At 27.2% G+C, this 18,459-nt stretch overlaps 2 protein-coding genes and 1 long non-coding RNA gene across 12 annotated transcripts; 1 reads left to right on the top strand and 2 right to left on the bottom strand.

Moving 5' to 3' along the window:
• Nucleotides 1-136: 136 nt before the first annotated feature.
• On the bottom strand, nucleotides 137-1,885 carry LOC149057590 (uncharacterized). Of its 3 annotated transcripts, none has more exons than XR_016190838.1 (3): nucleotides 1,499-1,885; nucleotides 351-443; nucleotides 137-274 (listed from the first exon to the last, which is right to left on the bottom strand). It is a non-coding gene; the product is annotated as an uncharacterized LOC149057590 (long non-coding RNA). The 3 variants fall into 3 exon arrangements; XR_016190836.1 differs by lacking the exon at nucleotides 1,499-1,885 and adding an exon at nucleotides 501-651; XR_016190837.1 differs by lacking the exon at nucleotides 351-443.
• LOC107166109 (2-oxoisovalerate dehydrogenase subunit alpha, mitochondrial-like) lies at nucleotides 1,450-12,227 on the top strand. Of its 4 annotated transcripts, XM_089222733.1 has the most exons (10): nucleotides 2,086-2,237; nucleotides 2,304-2,385; nucleotides 4,067-4,252; nucleotides 4,319-4,517; nucleotides 4,603-4,764; nucleotides 4,856-5,000; nucleotides 5,062-5,265; nucleotides 5,335-5,506; nucleotides 5,570-5,664; nucleotides 12,049-12,227. In XM_089222733.1, the coding sequence occupies exons 2-10, from the start codon at nucleotides 2,332-2,334 to the stop codon at nucleotides 12,110-12,112; spliced, it is 1,281 nt and encodes a 426-aa protein (XP_089078859.1). In that variant the 5' UTR covers nucleotides 2,086-2,237; nucleotides 2,304-2,331; the 3' UTR covers nucleotides 12,113-12,227. The 4 variants fall into 4 exon arrangements, with proteins under 4 accessions (XP_089078858.1, XP_089078860.1, XP_089078861.1 ...); XM_089222732.1 differs by lacking the exons at nucleotides 2,086-2,237; nucleotides 2,304-2,385 and adding an exon at nucleotides 1,450-1,545; XM_089222734.1 differs by lacking the exons at nucleotides 2,086-2,237; nucleotides 2,304-2,385 and adding an exon at nucleotides 1,450-1,545 and having other exon boundaries at nucleotides 12,035-12,227.
• A 1,035-nt stretch (nucleotides 12,228-13,262) lies between these two features.
• LOC107164647 (mitochondrial glutathione transporter SLC25A40-like) lies at nucleotides 13,263-17,396 on the bottom strand. 5 transcript variants are annotated; one of them, XM_015512658.2, is made up of 7 exons: nucleotides 17,265-17,396; nucleotides 16,186-16,324; nucleotides 15,917-16,113; nucleotides 15,466-15,856; nucleotides 15,181-15,275; nucleotides 13,721-13,802; nucleotides 13,263-13,653 (listed from the first exon to the last, which is right to left on the bottom strand). In XM_015512658.2, exons 2-7 carry the CDS (start codon nucleotides 16,301-16,303, stop codon nucleotides 13,427-13,429), a joined length of 1,110 nt encoding a protein of 369 aa, XP_015368144.1. In that variant the 5' UTR covers nucleotides 16,304-16,324; nucleotides 17,265-17,396; the 3' UTR covers nucleotides 13,263-13,426. The 5 variants fall into 5 exon arrangements, with proteins under 5 accessions (XP_015368144.1, XP_015368069.1, XP_015368223.1 ...); XM_015512583.2 differs by lacking the exon at nucleotides 17,265-17,396 and adding an exon at nucleotides 16,604-17,095; XM_015512737.2 differs by lacking the exon at nucleotides 17,265-17,396 and adding an exon at nucleotides 16,604-17,095 and having other exon boundaries at nucleotides 13,263-13,650.
• Between the last annotated feature and the right edge of the window lie 1,063 nt (nucleotides 17,397-18,459).

Raw genomic sequence — 18,459 nt, 5'->3', positions numbered from 1 at the left:
GATCAACCTGAATTCACTATAAGACAGGTCGGTTTCCCGTTGCACAATCTTCCAGTTGAGAATTCTCTCAATTTTCAGACCCAGTGGCATGACAATCCAAAACATTTTCAAATTCAAATTACAAATATTCCAAGTATTAATGTGTAATAATTTATTAAAGCAATACAACTAATTAGATTTTAGATTTTCATTGACTACCACCACGAGATCCAATTGTTTTGATATGTGTCGATAATTGCTTTGACTGTCCATTTGAGACCAATTCAAAGGAGTTCTGAAATATCAGAGTATTAAATTTATATTAAAATATATGGCTTAATTGTGATATTAATACTTATTTTGTTATTAACCTGTAATTAATTCTTTTTGATTTATTTAACAATAACACTAAACACCGAACACGCGTGTTCCACCTATAGTGACGTGGGCAAATGTAAACTCCCCTAAAAAATAAAATAGTAAATTCCCCTAGAACATTTTGTTACCGGTATTACACTTACGTTAATTCCCCTAAAAACATTTTGATACCGTATTACACTTACGTAAATTGCCCTAAAACATTTTACAAAAAAATTAGAATCATTTAGCGTAAAGGTAGGTTTACACGAGACGTGAGCCACGAGCGTCTTTCACGATCGCGTAGTTGTGACTCACGAGCGTGGTTTCATGACTGAAATATCTAACATGGTTTGATGTTGCACGATCCAGTCGTGACAGGTTCGTGGACGATAATACCACGATCGTGAAGTACGAATTGTCTGTTTACACAAACCGTGGCTCACGCTTCTAAAGACTGCGATCGTGGCTCACGTCTCGTGTAAACCTACCTTAACCCAGAGGACACCACGTTGAGGCGGCTCTAGTTATCTTTCAAAAATATTTATTTATTTTTTAATTGCATATAATATATTCCTTTATTTATATTTTAAATATTATTATTCAAAAATTATTTTTATTGATTTTATCCTGTTGATTATTTTTTGATTGAGAAATAATGGGAAACTGTTTTTATGTAATTAAATTTAGTAATTTTTTTTTCTTTATAATTTTGTATCAGCTGATTTATTAAGTTTTGCTGCATTTTTAATTTATTATTATGGCGACTATTTGGTATATGTATACTTTGTAATTTTATGTTAATTATAGGTTAGTCATTTTTATAGGATAAGCACACTTTAAGAGCATTCGAAGCACACCGATTGAGAACCGCTGAGAGTTAGAATCTTATATATATGTTTTTAGGGGAATTTACGTATACGTAATACGGTAGCAAAATATTTTAGGGGAGTTTACATGTGCCCAGTGGCGTATTTAGGGGGGCGGGTCATATCCCCTACGAAATGTAAGGTTTGTACGGGCGTAAATGATTAGAATTTAAGAGGGAGAGCTGAAATATTAAATTGTTGTATCCCCCCCTACAATTAATTTCTATATACGCCATTGGTCATCTAGACCCCGCTGTTGATGAACTTTTTTCTGATCTATGACAAGTGCTTACCAAGCATCGACTACCGGCACTGCGCACTTTCGCCAACGAACAATCAGGTATACCTATACTCATAACAGTTGTAATACCTAATAAGATTCATGGCTGTGCTATCGTTAACGTTTGTATGTTGAACTGCACGGCAGGCTGTCCGTTTCATTGCTATAGATCAGGGTTAGCGAACTTTGTTTGGGTCTAGTGTCGAATTTTTTTTTAAGTTAGTAAACACTCAATAGATCACAATAAATAATAAATATAGTAATAATATAGAAACATAATCAACTTTTTCATAGAAATATTATAATTTTTTAAATGTTTATAAATTTTTTTAAAATTTTTTTACAAACAACATTTTATGAATATAATAATTGTTTACAATTTTAATTTTTCACCTGCCATTAAAATGCGCACCACTCCTGCTATTAATCATAATATTATGTAGCTCAAATTGTAATGGCTGTATGCCTGTGTACGTCTGCGCAATACAGGATGGGATTGTAGGTGAGCGGGGCTCTTTGCTCCCAGAATCGTCGGTCTCGGTCACGTAGGACGCATAGATAAATCAGAGCAAGTTACAGGTGTCAATAGTTCAATATTCAATAAACTCTTGACGCACTATTATTTTTGCCGACCAGTTTGTTCGCGGTGTTACTGCTGTTACTATTAAGTAACTATATTCACTACTATTGTTCTGTGTTACTACAATAAAGTATACCCGAATAGAAAAAAAGGAGTTTTCCTGCGTACGCCGGTAGAACCTATAAATCGATATCTCATCGCTTCTTTACTAAACCAGACGATTTTACTATATTTTTAGCACAAAAATTCAAATTAGAACGATCACAATGTTTTCTGCAGAGATAATGCTTAAGAAACTGATCAACATAAAACTGTTTAAAGTAATACGTATATAATATTTTGACTATAACAATAAACTTTTTTTATTTTTAAATAAATGTATTTACAATCTGTAATATAATAAAACAATAAGTAAATTTGAGATTTTTTTACAAGGTTCGGTGGCTTGAGTGAAGGGTGCGTCCATTGACACTACTTCAAACCGGTTTTAACAATAAACTTAAATATTTTAATTTTAGTAGACTTAATAACCGTTACTATTATATATAAGTACATTATCTAATTATTTATATATATATTATAAGTATTATCAATTCAAGGCCGTAACTGAAAAAAAATTTCGGAAGGTGTTGCTTTGTTGCGAATGGATATGGATCTTATCTTCCCTCAATCATATTACCCATCATGACGTATTCATGTTATATATATATATATATATATATATATATATATATATTTATTATATATTATATTATTTATCATTATTCCTTATTGCTGTTATCGTGCAGATTTTAAATTTTTATTTAATAAAAAAAAAAATAGATGAATAATAATAATAAAATATATTATATATTAAAATATGATTTAAAAGCTAAATACATTTCGGCGTTACGTTTCCAAATTCTGTACGGCTATATTTAGGTATTTGTATTTGATGTAGGTAACTTTCATACTCATAATATCCTGATAGTCCATCATTTTGATTACGCAATAATTAAAAAAAAAAAATAATTAAAATCTAATTTTTCTTATACCTACACATAACTCAAAAAATATATTTTGAAAATTCCATGGTGTATTATGATTCCAATGAAAACATTTTCATTGGAATCATATTGTATCAATAACAAATAAAATATATTTCTTTTAGTAATAAATAATAATGAATCTATATATTATGTATTGTTTTGTAAAATACAGAATTACAGAATAATGATAACTGAATCAATATGAACCTGTCCAGGCTGTCCGATAGTGGGACAAGTTTTACAGTCCTTAGCTTAATAGCTAAATATAAGTATTTAAGTGTGTTAATTATTAACAATTTAGTATTATTATAGAGTTGGACCCTTTTATGGAACTGCAGCATTTTATTTTCGATCGCCTCTTTGCGACCGTCTCTAAAAACGCCACTGAAATAAAGTGGCTTAAGCTGACTTCAAATATAGCTGTATAAATTAAATATAATATGTATTTGCCTTGTCCAAATTATATAGCTTATGAACCCTCCAAAATCCAAATTAGTTTATAATTCCATTTTTTTTTGTTCCTATATGTTCAATTTATAATACATGAAAAATGAGCCTATTACTTATTAGGAATTTAATGTTAATGGCCATTGAACAAAAGGTAGAATTCTCTATATCAGTCTTTTATTGTACCCTATCCATATAAGCTAATTTTTAATATAAATCTAATTTACTAATTTATTAAGAGTGTAGACCGTAGTTACATTATTTATGTATGATTATCTGTTCATTTTTCAAAATGGTTTCATATCAGTGTTTGTTATAAAAAACTAAAATAAACTAATTCAGTTTTTAAAATATTGGAATCATCAATATTTCACATACTTGTTCATCATTTCTGAATGATTGAAATGAGAATATATAGTTATTCATGAAATGTATCATTATACTATATTATATACTAATAGGATTGGATTTGCTTAAAGTTATTTAGAATTAATTATTAATTTATTTTGGTCTAAATGTGTTGTAGAAACAATATATGCGAAGAAGTACAATATCAGCTAACATGAATATGGAATCTGAATTACCGAGAATCAATAAAGTTAACTTTACATCTAGTCTAGATATAAATGAACCATCATTAAATAACCCTGTACCTATTTTTAGAATTTTGAATGGTACTGGGGATATGTTAAACAATAGTAAATCTATAATTGTAAGTAAAATATGAAATAATAATTACTTATCGTAGGTACTTAATACCCGCAATATTTAACTACAGATACCAGAAAATAATGAGTTGGTTAGAATGTACAAATCAATGGTTTTGCTGTCAATAATGGATAAAATGTTGTATGAATCTCAAAGGCAAGGTAGAATATCGTTTTATATGACAAATGAAGGAGAAGAAGCCGCACAAATTGGTAGTGCAGCAGGATTACATGTCAATGATCTTATTTATTCGCAATACAGAGAAGTCGGTACGTATACTTAATTGTGTTCATCCATTTATGAAATAATAATTAATTTTCAAAATACAAATATTGAACAATTAGACTTTTATAGGAGTTTTATTATTCAGAGGTTTTACACCTGAAGAATGTATGAATCAATGTTTTGGAAATGTAGATGATCTTAGTAAAGGAAAGCAATTGCCTTTAAGTTATGGGTCTAAAAATCATAATTTTGTAACAATTTCGTCACCACTTACTACTCAATTACCTCAAGGTATAAACTATACATAGGTACAATGATACCCCATACACTTTAAAATGAATGAAACATTAAACTAAGAAAATATTGTTTTTTTTTTTTAAAGCTGTTGGATCAGCATATTCGTTTAAAAGATCAAAAGTCAATCGTTGTACTATTGTTTATTTTGGTGAGGGGGCTGCAAGCGAAGGTGATGCACATGCTGCATTTAATTTTGCATCTACTCTAGACTGTCCAATAATATTTTTTTGGTAAATTAAAACTAATTTACTGTTTCATTGTTTGAAAAAATAATGTTACAATTATATTTAGTCGTAATAATGGATATGCTATATCAACGCCAGCAAGTGAACAATATAGAGGCGATGGTATTGTAAGTCGCGGTCCTGGTTATGGAATTGCTACTATTCGTGTCGATGGCAATGATATTCTGGCAGTGTATAATGCAATTATAAAAGCTCGAGAATATGTTATGACTAACTCAAGACCACTTATCTTAGAAGCTATGACATATAGGTATTTTTCGTAATAAATAGATTATGTCTGTTGCTTATGAAATTAATTATACACTTAAAATCCGATTAGGCGGGGACATCACAGTACTTCTGATGATAGTACTGCATACAGAACTGAAAACGAGATTAAACAATGGTCTAACTACAACAACCCAATTACAAGATTAAAGCAATTACTCGAGAAAAATAATCTTTGGAATGATCGAAATGAAGTTGAATATGCAAATGAAACTAAAAAACAAGTAAATATATTTTAACAATTTTTGTGGAAATTATACTTGTGTATTTGTATTTATTTAATTTAGTTGATGCAGTCATTTACAATTGCATCAAAAAAAAATAAACCTAATTGGAGAGAGATGTTTAATGATGTGTATCGTGAAATTCCTAATAATCTAGTGTAAGTATTTAATACACATATTTGATTATATATTTATATACTTATATCTTAAATCGGATTTCCATATTAATTTATGATATTAGCAATTAATAATAGGTATTAGGTTTAGGTACCTACATTTATGGTACATGATTAGATTCTGAGCGGAGCGATAAATGTATTGATTTTCCAATGTGTATTTTTGCGTATGGCATTTCGTATAGGGGTCTAGGGTGGTAACAGTGATTTGATTTTCTACTTCAGCTTCTTTTCTGTAAGGGTTAATTTAGATTATATCGTACGTATCCAGTTTATGAAAAATATTGATTTGGTTTTTTGATAGGTATAATACAAAAAAATAATGGTAGAAACGTGAAAATTTCACCATTGGTTTAAACAGATAAACATTTTCCATATACACCTTATAATTTTCAAAATATATTGATTATTTTTGATCTATTTGCTATTTATAGGCACGAAAAAATTTCAATAATTATTAGGCTCTTCGAATTATTAGTACCTAATATAATATGTTATACATAACCTACCTTTTACACATTTTAAAAAATATAAAAGGTTCTTTATAATAATTATAGGAATTAGCAATTAAAAAAATAAATATGTAGACATTTTTATAAGCATTTAGAAGTTAAAGTTTCACTTATTTGAATATTTCAAAAATTTTCAAATTATTTTCTAGATATAACTTAAAAAGTTTGTTGAATGTTCAATATTTATAACTTTAAGAATAAAAAATATATAATAAGGCTTCTCTATTGTAACAAACAAATATATACACGAAACAGTTTTTATAAATATTTTTAGTTCAAATTTTGGAGGTAGGTATTTGGTATTTAAACGAAGAAAAATTAATTTAAAAATGTTATTGTTATGCATGGGTACTTGAAACATTTATGAATTTCATTAATTAATTTATTTATCTTATACACACAATTGCATTTTCAACTGCATTTTTTTCGACGATAAAAATATTCAACCTACTGTAATAACTAATAATTAATAATATTGTCTTGAAGTAAAATAAATTACATCAAAATCAATAGCAATAACGTCATAAAATATACTTAGTTATATTGGCTGATCTTCGTTGAGAATCTTTTTCATATACATGTTAATATACAGAGTTAAAATTTAACACTTTCATTACAGTGACTGTTACCTCTAAAAAAATTTGTTTGTTATATTCATATTATTTATTAGAGTAGATAAATCTTAACAATTAGCTATAGCTAGGGAAGTGTCTTACCATCAAGGAACTATTATTATATTATATAAATATTATTAAAATATTAATTCTTTTAAATTACTTTGTTTTAATTGTCAACATAAATATGTTTTCCCTGGATACAAGATTTTTTTCCTACTGTGTGAAATTAATATTTGTTAGTTTTTCGTTGTCATGGTTATTTTTTATTAGTTATTAAAAACAAAAACATATTTATGATTCATAGATTTTCTTTTTAGAGGAAAAATATCAAGTAGTACAGTATAATATAGTCAATATTTTTAAAATCAAAAGATATGATATAAAAATATAAAAATGGATTATGATTTATAATGTAGCAGGGACGGCGCCAAGGGGTGGCGAGGGGGGGCGATTGCCCACCCAGGATAAGTTCTCGCCCTGCTCTCGCCCCCCCAGATATTTTAACTCTTATTAACTGGTGTGTGACCATGGAGCACTAGACAAAGCTAGTTCCCCAACTATTATAACATAAACGTTTTTGAACACAAGTAATATTCTGTGATTTCGAATAACCAGACCATGGCCACCAGATTTTCTCATAATTTTTAATCGATGATTATTATACAATCACTGTAACGCTATACTTTATAGTTAATACAGTTTACGAATGTATTTATTTTTGATAGACGTATTATTTCGTAATCGTAATAAGATGACTATCTTCATTGTTCACTCTACTTTATCGATAAAAGTGGCACGATTCAAAATGTTTAAAAATAGCAGCGTTCGTCTATTAGTCGGTTTCCCTGACTTGTTATTGCACGACATATATTGTTCATTGTATATATATACCCGCATTGAATAATATCGTTTGTATTTAGATATAACAGAATAACAGATAATAATTATTAATGTCTTCGGTGGAAATTTAATTTTATTAGTCTCAAGTCTCAACATTTACGACAACAACTATTATTACGGCGACAGTCTATACTGTTATACTATTACTACCACGTTTGTTTAACAAGTTAAAATTTTTTAAATTATATCAAAATGAGTGTTAGAAAAATTGATTCTTACTTTGGTCCTCAAACTAATTCGTTTAATCAAGAAGAATTTCAAAAAAGACAAAAAACTTCAAATACAGTGACTGAAATTACTAATTTGATACAATCATGTGATGTGCAAAGTGATTTAGACATTAACACAAGTAAGTAACCAACAATACTTACTACCATCCTAGTATCCTATCTTTACTCATTACCTTTACTGTTGAATTTAGGTTAGGGTACCAGATACGCTATTTAATATTTTATTATTTTATTAATAAAGATGAAAAACCTCACTGTACTCAAAACATTACGTCACATTGCCAATTGTCATATTAAATACAATATGAATAATGATAATAATAATATTAATTATACATAGGTATAGGTATCTAGATAAAGAATATATTATAGTTACATTACAAGTCATTCTATTTTCATAAAGATTTTATTATTTTAGTATTTAAAATAATTGAAAATGTTCTTTAAATAGGATATAGATAATAAGTTTTATTTTTATTTTATTAGTTTTAATCATTAAAAATATATTTTTTGTTTTTCCTCTAAATATCCAAAATATGAGATATGTGCTATTGCAATTTAAGTGACAAATTACAACCCTGGTTTATACAATTATAGCTACCTATCGCCTATCAGCTAAAGCTAACACAATATTATAAGTCTTTAACCATTTTTTTTTTTAAATTAATCACTTATTAATTTTGTATACACAACATTAATTAAAATTAATCAATGATGTGCACATACATTTGTATAACTGTATATTGCCTTTTTTCATTAGGTAGGTATTTGCTTTAAACAGAAAAAATGTAATAAGTAGTTGTATAACTTGTATACCTTACAAGTTACCCACTGCTACCTTTTTACTAACTTACCTAATTAGCGTTTTAAAAATAAAAAAATATTGTAAGCTGAATAAAAACAATAATGTCATGTTGAATTGGTTAAACCTAGTAACAATTGTTTAATAATCTACAAGGTTCTTAAAATTTAATGTTTTATAGGCAGTTGTGACGAATCATCAACAGATTCAGAACATGCTAATTGTAATTTAATAAAAACTGCACATAAGGAAGATCAAGTAAGCGTTCAATCTTTATTACCTCAAAGTGGACCATGTGACATCACCCAAGTTGTTTCTGATAACCCTACTCAGCCAGTGTTAAAAAATTATCCACGAACAAAATTTGGCAAAGAATGGCGAAATTTTCATTCTGAATGGTTTAAGTTGTATCCATGGTTAGAATACAGTGTTTAGGAAAATTCATGTTATTGCTTTCCTTGTCGATTTTTTTCCACTGATCCTTCTGGATCACCGTTTTCCGAATCGGGATTTAAGAATTGGAAAAAAGCCATGGAAAAAAATAGTGGTATAAAGCAACATGATAAATCAGTTTCACATAAATTATGTATGACTAAATGGGAAGGATATAAAATGACTGAAAAAACTGATAAATCTATTTTAGCTCTTATTAATAAAGAAAATGAGACACTTATAAAAGAAAATCGTTATTATATTGCAACAGTTGCAGAAATATTACTTTTTACAGCCCGTCAAAACATTGCTCAACGTGGAGATAATGAAAATGGTGAAAGCATAAATAAAGGTAATTTTTTAGAACTTTTAAATCTTTGTGCTAAAAGAGATAAAAGATTACAAAAAAAAATTGATGAGTTGCCCAAAAATTCAAAATATACCCATCACAGTATACAAAATGAAATACTTAGTATTATGAGTCGAATGGTTATCGAATCAATTGCAAATGAGGTACAAAAATCTAAGTACTTTTCAGTTTTGGCAGATGAAACCAAAGACATCAGTAAAACTGAACAATTATCAGTTATGGTACGTTATTATTACAACAATACAGTAAATGAACGGTTTTTAGGATATGTATCTTGTTCTGAACTAAATGCCAAGGCCTTATTTGAATTCATTAAGAAAACTTTAGCTGCTTGTGGAATAAATATCCAAAATTGCATAGCGCAAACATATGATGGTGCTTCCGTAATGAGTGGTCACCTAAATGGTGTGCAAGCAATTTTTCAAAAGGAAGTACCAAAAGCATTATACACACATTGTTATAACCACCGTTTAAATTTAGTCATTGTGGACATTTGTAAAAATATTCCAGAAATTGAACAATTTATTACACTTCTTCAACAGTTGTATAATTTTGTAAGCAGATCTACTGTACATATGATTTTTTTGGATCTCCAGAAAAAATTGTTTCCTAAAACGAAAACTATTTAACTAAAAAAGTTATGCGAAACAAGATGGATTTGTCAGATATCAGCATGTGTTGCTGTAAGAGAAACGTTTTCAGTTATACTATTACTTCTAAATAAAATCAGTGTGGAATCAAAATCTGATAGAAGTATGGAGGCAAAATCTATTTTAGAACACATTAATTTTGAATTTATTTTTTGTTTACATCTCTTTTGTGATACATTTAGTCAAATAAAAATTGTATCTGATTATTTACAATTTCCCAATTCAGATATAGGAACTAGTTGTATAATGGTTGAATCATTAATTGATTATCTTAAGGAATTTCGAACAGTTGACAGATTATTTAATGAGCTTTTAGAAAAAGTTGTTTTGTTTGCGGAAAATAATAACATTCTATTACCTGAAGAAAACTTAATGTGTAGAAGAACTCATCGTAAATTGCCTGTTAGATTTTCATCTTATATTACAGAACTACCGACATCTAAAAATAGGACCGTTATGTGTAAGAATGATGTAAAGATAATCATATTTAATCCTGTAATTGATAGAATGATCAATGAACTACAACGAAGATTTTCTGATAATAATCCAATATTATCTGGTATAAGTTCCTTAAATCCTCAAAATAAATCCTTTTTAGACTTTCAAATATTATTACCTTTTGCTAAGCATTATGATGTTGATATTGAAAGCTTGGAATCTGAACTTAAGTTAATACCGAAACTCATAAAAAGACATCAGATAGAAAAAAAAACTAAAATTAACACTATACTCGATTTCATGCATTTATTAGAATGTTACAAATTGGCTTTTTCTGAACTATATTTACTATGTACCATAGCAATTATCATACCTCCTTCCAGTGCCGGAGTGGAGAGAACTTTTTCTAGTCTCCGACAAATCAAAACTTATTTAAGAAATAAAATGATTAACTCAAGACTAACAGATATAGCAATTCTTTCAATTGAAAAAAACATTTCCAAAAACCTAGATATGGAAAAGGTTGTGGACAAGTTTTCTGCTGCTCATCACAATAGAAAGATAATGCTTATTTAAATTTTTTTCTTAATTTAATCTTACTTGGAATTTTATTTTTATTTTTAAATATTACTATTATATACATATTAAATTTATTTTATATGCAGAAATGCACTTATACATTTAAAAATGTTTTCATATTTAAATTTTAGTAATTACTATTATATTATATTCAATTATGTCTCATGCTGAAATGCAACTATACAGTTAAATGTTTTTATATTTAAATTGTAGGTCCTTTAATTGTATTTTTTATTTTCAAATATTACTATTAGGTATGTAATAAATTTATGTTATATTTAAAAATGCACTTATACAGTATTGCTGTGTTCACTGATACATAAATCATTACTTAACATTTTTTTTATTGTTATTGAAATAAATAAAATTGTTGAATATGCATTATGCCCCTTCAAAAAATTAACTTGCCCTTTACCGCCCCCCTAGAAAAAAAATTCTGGCGCCGTGCCTGTAATGTAGGTACATTAAATCACTCTTATTACAGTGAATACATTCACCTCCAATGTTTTTTTTCTTTTCTCGCATAATCTATTTAAATATTGTTATTTTGGTTTGTATACTATTGTGGTATTATGAACATAATATACTTAAATTATATATTACAACATAACTGAATAGGTACTAATTTACGATAAGGCGTTGTAACCGTAAACTACAGTATACATATTTATATACTATTTACTACCACATATTATATTAAATTACATAATCAGTGATTTATTTTTTGATATTAAATAACAGTTGTACCATTTTTTAACTTTAATTATACCAAATAAACTATTAAAAGAATTAAGATAATTTTTATATAAATATGTTACACAGTTTTTATTTTACAGAGAACAAATGAACTCACTGGAAGATCATATATCAAAATATTCTGATCATTATCCTAAAGAGTAAAAGTTTAAAAAATATTGTTGATTATTATAATTGTATAACATAAGTTTAATAAGTATGTATTGATGTTTAAGATTTGATGTAAAACAATTATATATATGCACATTCTAAGATTTCATTAGAATTACTTTTATTTATTATAGACTTACAAAGCTCTTGTGATATTCTGTATCCATCAATGGTAAAATACTAAAAGTAAACTTAGTATGGCGTATGTGTATTCGATAGGAAAATATTTTAAGAAATTTCAGCGGTTTTTAATAGCGCCGTGAAAAATAAAAATTCAAGTGGAAATTTTTACACAAAATCGGTTTTCGATGAAATCGATTTTGGTTTAGGGTATTTCTTTAAAAGTAACTAATGTAGTGTGTAGATAAATGAAATTTTCACGCATATTAACTATTTATAGGCATATGAAAATTTCGATCGTTATTAGTTTTTCTTTCAATTATTGTTGATTACTACTAGTTCAGAATATAGTAAATATAGTAATATTTGAAAGTATACAGGATAATTTCTCGTGTTGATACCTGAACTTTTTACAACCCGTATGAATATGTATATAAAATTTCAAGGGTGAGTCACAAGATCTTACGTTTGAAAAAAATTTCATACTTTTTAATTATAAGAAAGATTTAAGTTAGTTCAAATTGATCAACATTTTATAGTTGAATAGAATAATGATTTAAAGTACTGAGTTGTAAATTTTAATTTGAAAATAATAATATCTGTGGGTACTTGACAATTTTAAAGTACATAATTCTAATTTCATACTCATAATGACGTTTTCAAATGCAGTATACCTACTGTATTAGTGTAAATGTGTAATAGAGTACAGCGTATTACAAATGTAAAATAGATTACTTTAATAACAATAACATTAAAAAATATACTTGTTTTTACTCTTTGTTCAGAATTATTTTTGTACACAATGATTAAATGATACCCACTTGCCTACCCTTTCAAATAAGGAATATTCTTTGATAAAAGAATTACCCTATTTATACATTCTAAAGTTGTAGTTTTAACTGTATAACATAACACATAACAAGATTTATGAGTTAACAAAAAATTATTGATAATATAGTGATTTTTTTTGTAATATTTAATTATTTACCGATTTATATGAAATACAAAACAAAATCAATAATAATTTAAAAAAGTCATATAATAATATATTTGAAACCCAATGGCCTATGTCGCCGAGGGTAAATTGTTGTTAGTAAAAAAAATAATATAATATATATATTTGATATTTCTATGGTAACTGTGGACAAATGTACAATTAATATTTTTTCCCAATATCTTTTATTTTTATTAAAGAATTTCCTCGTTATTATTATAATATAATTGCATATTTCGGGTTTGAAAAAATGTTTTTCCGTATTCAAATGTAGATACCATTATTGCACATGCAGGCGCTACTTTGATTATCCGTGGAACTAAGCCCCTGAAAATTCCACGAGTTCCATTTGTTTGGTATATGTCAATAATTGCTTTGACTGTCCATTTAGAAGCTTTTCCAGGGGGTTCTGAAATAACTACTAAGTATTTACTTTATTCAAATTGTATATAATACAATTATATACAATAATTAATTTTATTATTTACCGGTAATAATTTCTTTTTCAGTTAATTCAATTTGACGAATGGTTTTGACAACATCAAATGGTGTAGTTAATGCTGCAGCAAACTAAAACATTTAACCTTTATTAAACCATTGAAGAATAAAAATAAATAACAATTAATTGATTTTGGGATGAATCTATCTTTAGTTTTATAATATATTTAATTTCTTAAATTTAATAAAATTATGATATTTATTGACTTGTTGGGTTTTCAGAAGTTTTGTAAATACAAAATTTGTTGTACAATACAATAAGCTGAGAACAAAAACTTTTTTTTTAAAAGGGAGATTTTTGCATTAAGTAGTTACTACATTAACTGATAATCATAGAATTTAAAAAAGCTTTTTCCCCTGAGCGTTTATGCACAATTTGCTAGGAAGAAGCAGTCATAATTAAGTACAATTTTTATTTACTAAATTATTTTTAATTTTAAGATGAAGGGAAAATGAAAAATTTATATTTGACTGGTTATTGGGTATCAAAAAGATCTTAAGTGTAAACTTTAGCCATTAAATTATTTTATGCCACCAGACTAAATTAAGTGTTACCATAAAAGGATGCCAGGGGAAAAGTCTAACATGCTATCTTAGTGTGTGCACCCATCATGTTCCAAATATTATATTGTGTATTTATAAAGTACACATAAAAAAGGTTATAATTTTTTTCAATTTTCAGAGAAGGGAATGTGTTAGATATTTAAAAATCTACAAAGGGGGTTTGAAATAGAAGAGGCTGGGAACCACTGGTCATAACTAATCTGTCAATCAATCTATTATGAAAATTCTGGAGAGTATATAGTAATTTAGGAAATAAAAATACTTTTTTAATAAATATTAATACTAATACATAATTTGTCTAGGTACATTAATACGTTGACAGCCATGCAGCTGCCGGCCTCTGTATAATAATAATTAGGTATTGATAATTTTTAGACCGCCGGCTGCCGCACCATATCACTCGTAGGAGGCCATACATACATACATACGGAGGGCTGCCGTAAATTAATTTGGATTTATATTATTAACTTTTCCGTGGCGCTAAAATAATGATCTTGAAATTATACTGTGGCGTAGAGGAAATAATTGAAATTTTTGATGTAATAAACATAATTTTAACATTTTTTTTTTGTATTTTTAATTTTTTTTAAATTCAATAGTATATATTATACAAATACAAATTTATAATGACACTGAAAAATGTCTTTGGCGTACCCATGATAAATATTCTTGAGGCCGCATGGCAGTCAACGTGTTAACAAGAAGAATTTTCAAAACTTCATTTTATTATAAAATGTAACGTATAAGTTAGACAGTTTCCATACACATATATTTATTAGAACTTAATATAAATTAATTAATACTTATGGGTTATAGTGTCTTTTTTCTTAATACTCATTCAATTTATAATTGAATAACAATTTCAATTAAATTAAACTTTCATTACCGCTCCAGCGATGCTCCCTGCCAAAAAGTTGTACACAAATGATGTAGGATGTCCTGATATTTGTTTAATATGTTCATACATAATCCAATATATACCTTCAAAAACATTATATTAGAAAAAACTTACAGGTATTATTTATTTTGATCAATTAAGTACTTATAGGAAATAATAAATATATATTTAATTAATCAACATTTCAATTTTTAGTACCTTTTAAAAGGACTCTAATAAAATTAAACGACAACATCTCTAAAACCAAATGCATTTAAAAAATGTATAACTCACCAGAAAAAGGAACATCTCTAAGTAGAGTAGAACCAAGACCTTTCCATAGACCTTTGTAGCCATGATACTCTAATAAACTTTGCAATGCTTGATGTACTTCTAAGTAACTAAGTTTTTTTGATTGCATTTTGGTACGTATGAGTTCTAATGGACTGACTGATGTAGCAGCTCCAAAACGAGCAACACATCCTGATATACCAGAAATCCACAAAGGTTGATTTTGATAATTGTTCGCATAAAATGGTTTGGTTAAATCGTGAAGATAACATCGTATTTGTTCATAAGATACAAAATAAACAATAGTTGCAGGTACTGCAAGTATTAATGTTGGACTCAGTCCACTCCATAATGATAAAATTCCTTCATTTTTGCTAATTTGTTTAAAAGCATCCTAAAAAATAAATATTTTTTAAGATTTTTAAATTATTTAAATTAACTAAAATATCTTTACAAGAGTTCCATTAAACTGGCTAGGCCTGTTGTACCATTGGACATTTCTGTAATAAGGACTATCAAAGGCATTTTTTTTTAATGTATGACATGGACAAATATGATCCATCAAACCATTGGAATAAAAAAAACATTTATGTTTATTTGTTATTCTAGATTGTGCTTGCATGCGTACTTTTATGACATCCAATGGAGTAACTAAAAATGCGTAAAATCATATTATGATTCAATTTTTAAATATGTTATAATAGGTACAAACAAATAACTAACCAAAAAAGGAAGTAATTAATGCTCCTGTACAAGCAGCTGCTATTTGTTGTACTGGTTTTATTCGAAATTGAGGGTCATCAATCAATAATTTATTATTTGAGTTATATTTAGAATCCATGACTTTAAATAATTAGTTGATCTAAAAAAAAAAGTCTGTTAAAAAACTTAATTATCTATTGTTTGTATTATTAATCCATTATTTCTTTTCATCATTGTAAGCTTTGTAACAAAAACTGGTTTAAATCCATTAATGCAACCTCAATACAAAAGCAGACAATTATTAAATGAGCAATATTTTATTGAAAAAATATAATCTTCAATAAAAATCAGAATTTAATCAGTTAATTATTTATAACATTAAAAAAAAAAAACAATTATTGTAAAAGTAATAATAAATTATTTGATAACTTATACATACCTACAATCGTTTTTAAAACATTCAATACAGAACAGTTATAAATCAGTCGTTTCAACTTTGTCCATCACTATTATGATATTAATATAATAAAATAGAACATAAATGAAGATGAAAATACAGATTAGAGCTTAGTGATTGATAAGTCATTTTTATTCAACTAAAGAGTTATTAATTTTGAAATTATGTACAGTGTACATTGGATTTCACCTTCACATGGTTGAGAACCGAGTGAATTCAGTGAATACTAAATGACTGAAACCTTTAATGAGTGTGAACGATTATGATTACCACAAGGCACGGACTACGGGACACATTCATGGTTAAACGACTTAATGACAACTGGTAACATTCCGGGCTCCGGCGTAGCGCACAAACGCATGGAATTTAGAAGCACACAAGACCTCAGATCATATTATTATCTTAGTCTGTGGATAGAACAACTGATAGAATTAGAAGTGATATTATGGTAATTTACATAATAGAATTCTTCTATTATCTATGGTATTTTACTACCACTTGGTGATTACAAGCTGGTAAGCTGGTTAGGTTGGTTGGTCAGTGTTGACCATATTATAGTCACAGATTTAAACAGTTTTCATGAAAAATCATTGATCATTAATCGTGCATTACTGATATTTATCATTTGCGCCAATTTACTTACCAATGTCATGATCTAAGGTCATATTTTGATTTGACACAACAATTTTATAGCATCAGCATGGTTAAAATATCGTACAAAAAAAAATTATTTCTTATTAAGTAATCTTATTGCTTTGAGGAAAGTTCCTGTTATCAATAAATTCAGAAATGCACCATATGGTTTTATCACAAATTCAGATACTATCATCCAAGGTTAATATAAATAGAAGGTTCGATCACAGCTGATTATAATATTGCAAAATTATGAAATAATCAAATAAATAATAATAAATTTCATATTATATTCTGTGCTTATAGTATAATATTATACTATATAATATGTAGTAAGGATAATATTAATATATGTAAAATGTAAAAAATATATTTTGTTATTTTATAATTTCCAAAAAAATTAAAGGTGGCCATTTTGTAGAGTTTATTTTTCTGAAAATATTGATGTTTCAACATTTTATTTTTATTAATTTCTGGATTTTTAATATTTTAGAAGAAATAAAATATGATTATAACTATTATTAGAAACACGCAAACACTGAAAGTATTCGGCCGGTCGTATAGGAATGCGCGCGGCGAGGCGGGTTACATGTTTGATAACATTACGGTGTTAAATAATTCGCAATTTTCATTGTAACTGAAAAAAATTAAAAATCTAGAAATTAATGAAAATAAAATTTTGAAACGTCAATATTTTCAGAAAAATAAACTACAAAATTGCCATGGTCAATTTTTTTTTGGAAAATTATTAAGTAAAAAAATATATTTCTTAACTTTTTTACAAGCCATGCCACCTCCATCACATGCACTTATTGTAAAACAACATTTACAGATTGTGTATATTTAAATAAACGATTAAAAAACAATTTATATTATATACAATATTATAAATTAAATTTATTAGTTGTAAAATATTTCAGGCGGGGGGGGGGGGGCATATACGGCCTTGTCTGTACATAATTACCATCTGGAGCTAACTGTATAAACCTATGGTTTCCATTCAATTGCAAATGTAGTTGTCTGATATAATAATTATAATAATTAATCATAGTAATAAATATATATACAATTAGATTATATATAAGTGTACGAGCCTTGGGAAATTTATTTGTAATATATATTTATGTTTAGAACCATAATTCTATTTTGATTAGAATTGATTAATGATAAATAAGATATTAAAATTAAAAGAACTCATAGCAAAT

The sequence above is a fragment of the Diuraphis noxia genome, unplaced genomic scaffold, assembly GCF_037042655.1.
Source record: "Diuraphis noxia isolate RWA-SAM2 unplaced genomic scaffold, SU_Dnox_SAM2 contig0003, whole genome shotgun sequence".
In the NCBI taxonomy this organism is placed as follows: domain Eukaryota; kingdom Metazoa; phylum Arthropoda; class Insecta; order Hemiptera; family Aphididae; genus Diuraphis; species Diuraphis noxia.
Note: the sequence above shows the minus strand (reverse complement) of the source record. Positions and strands in the feature narration are given on the sequence as shown.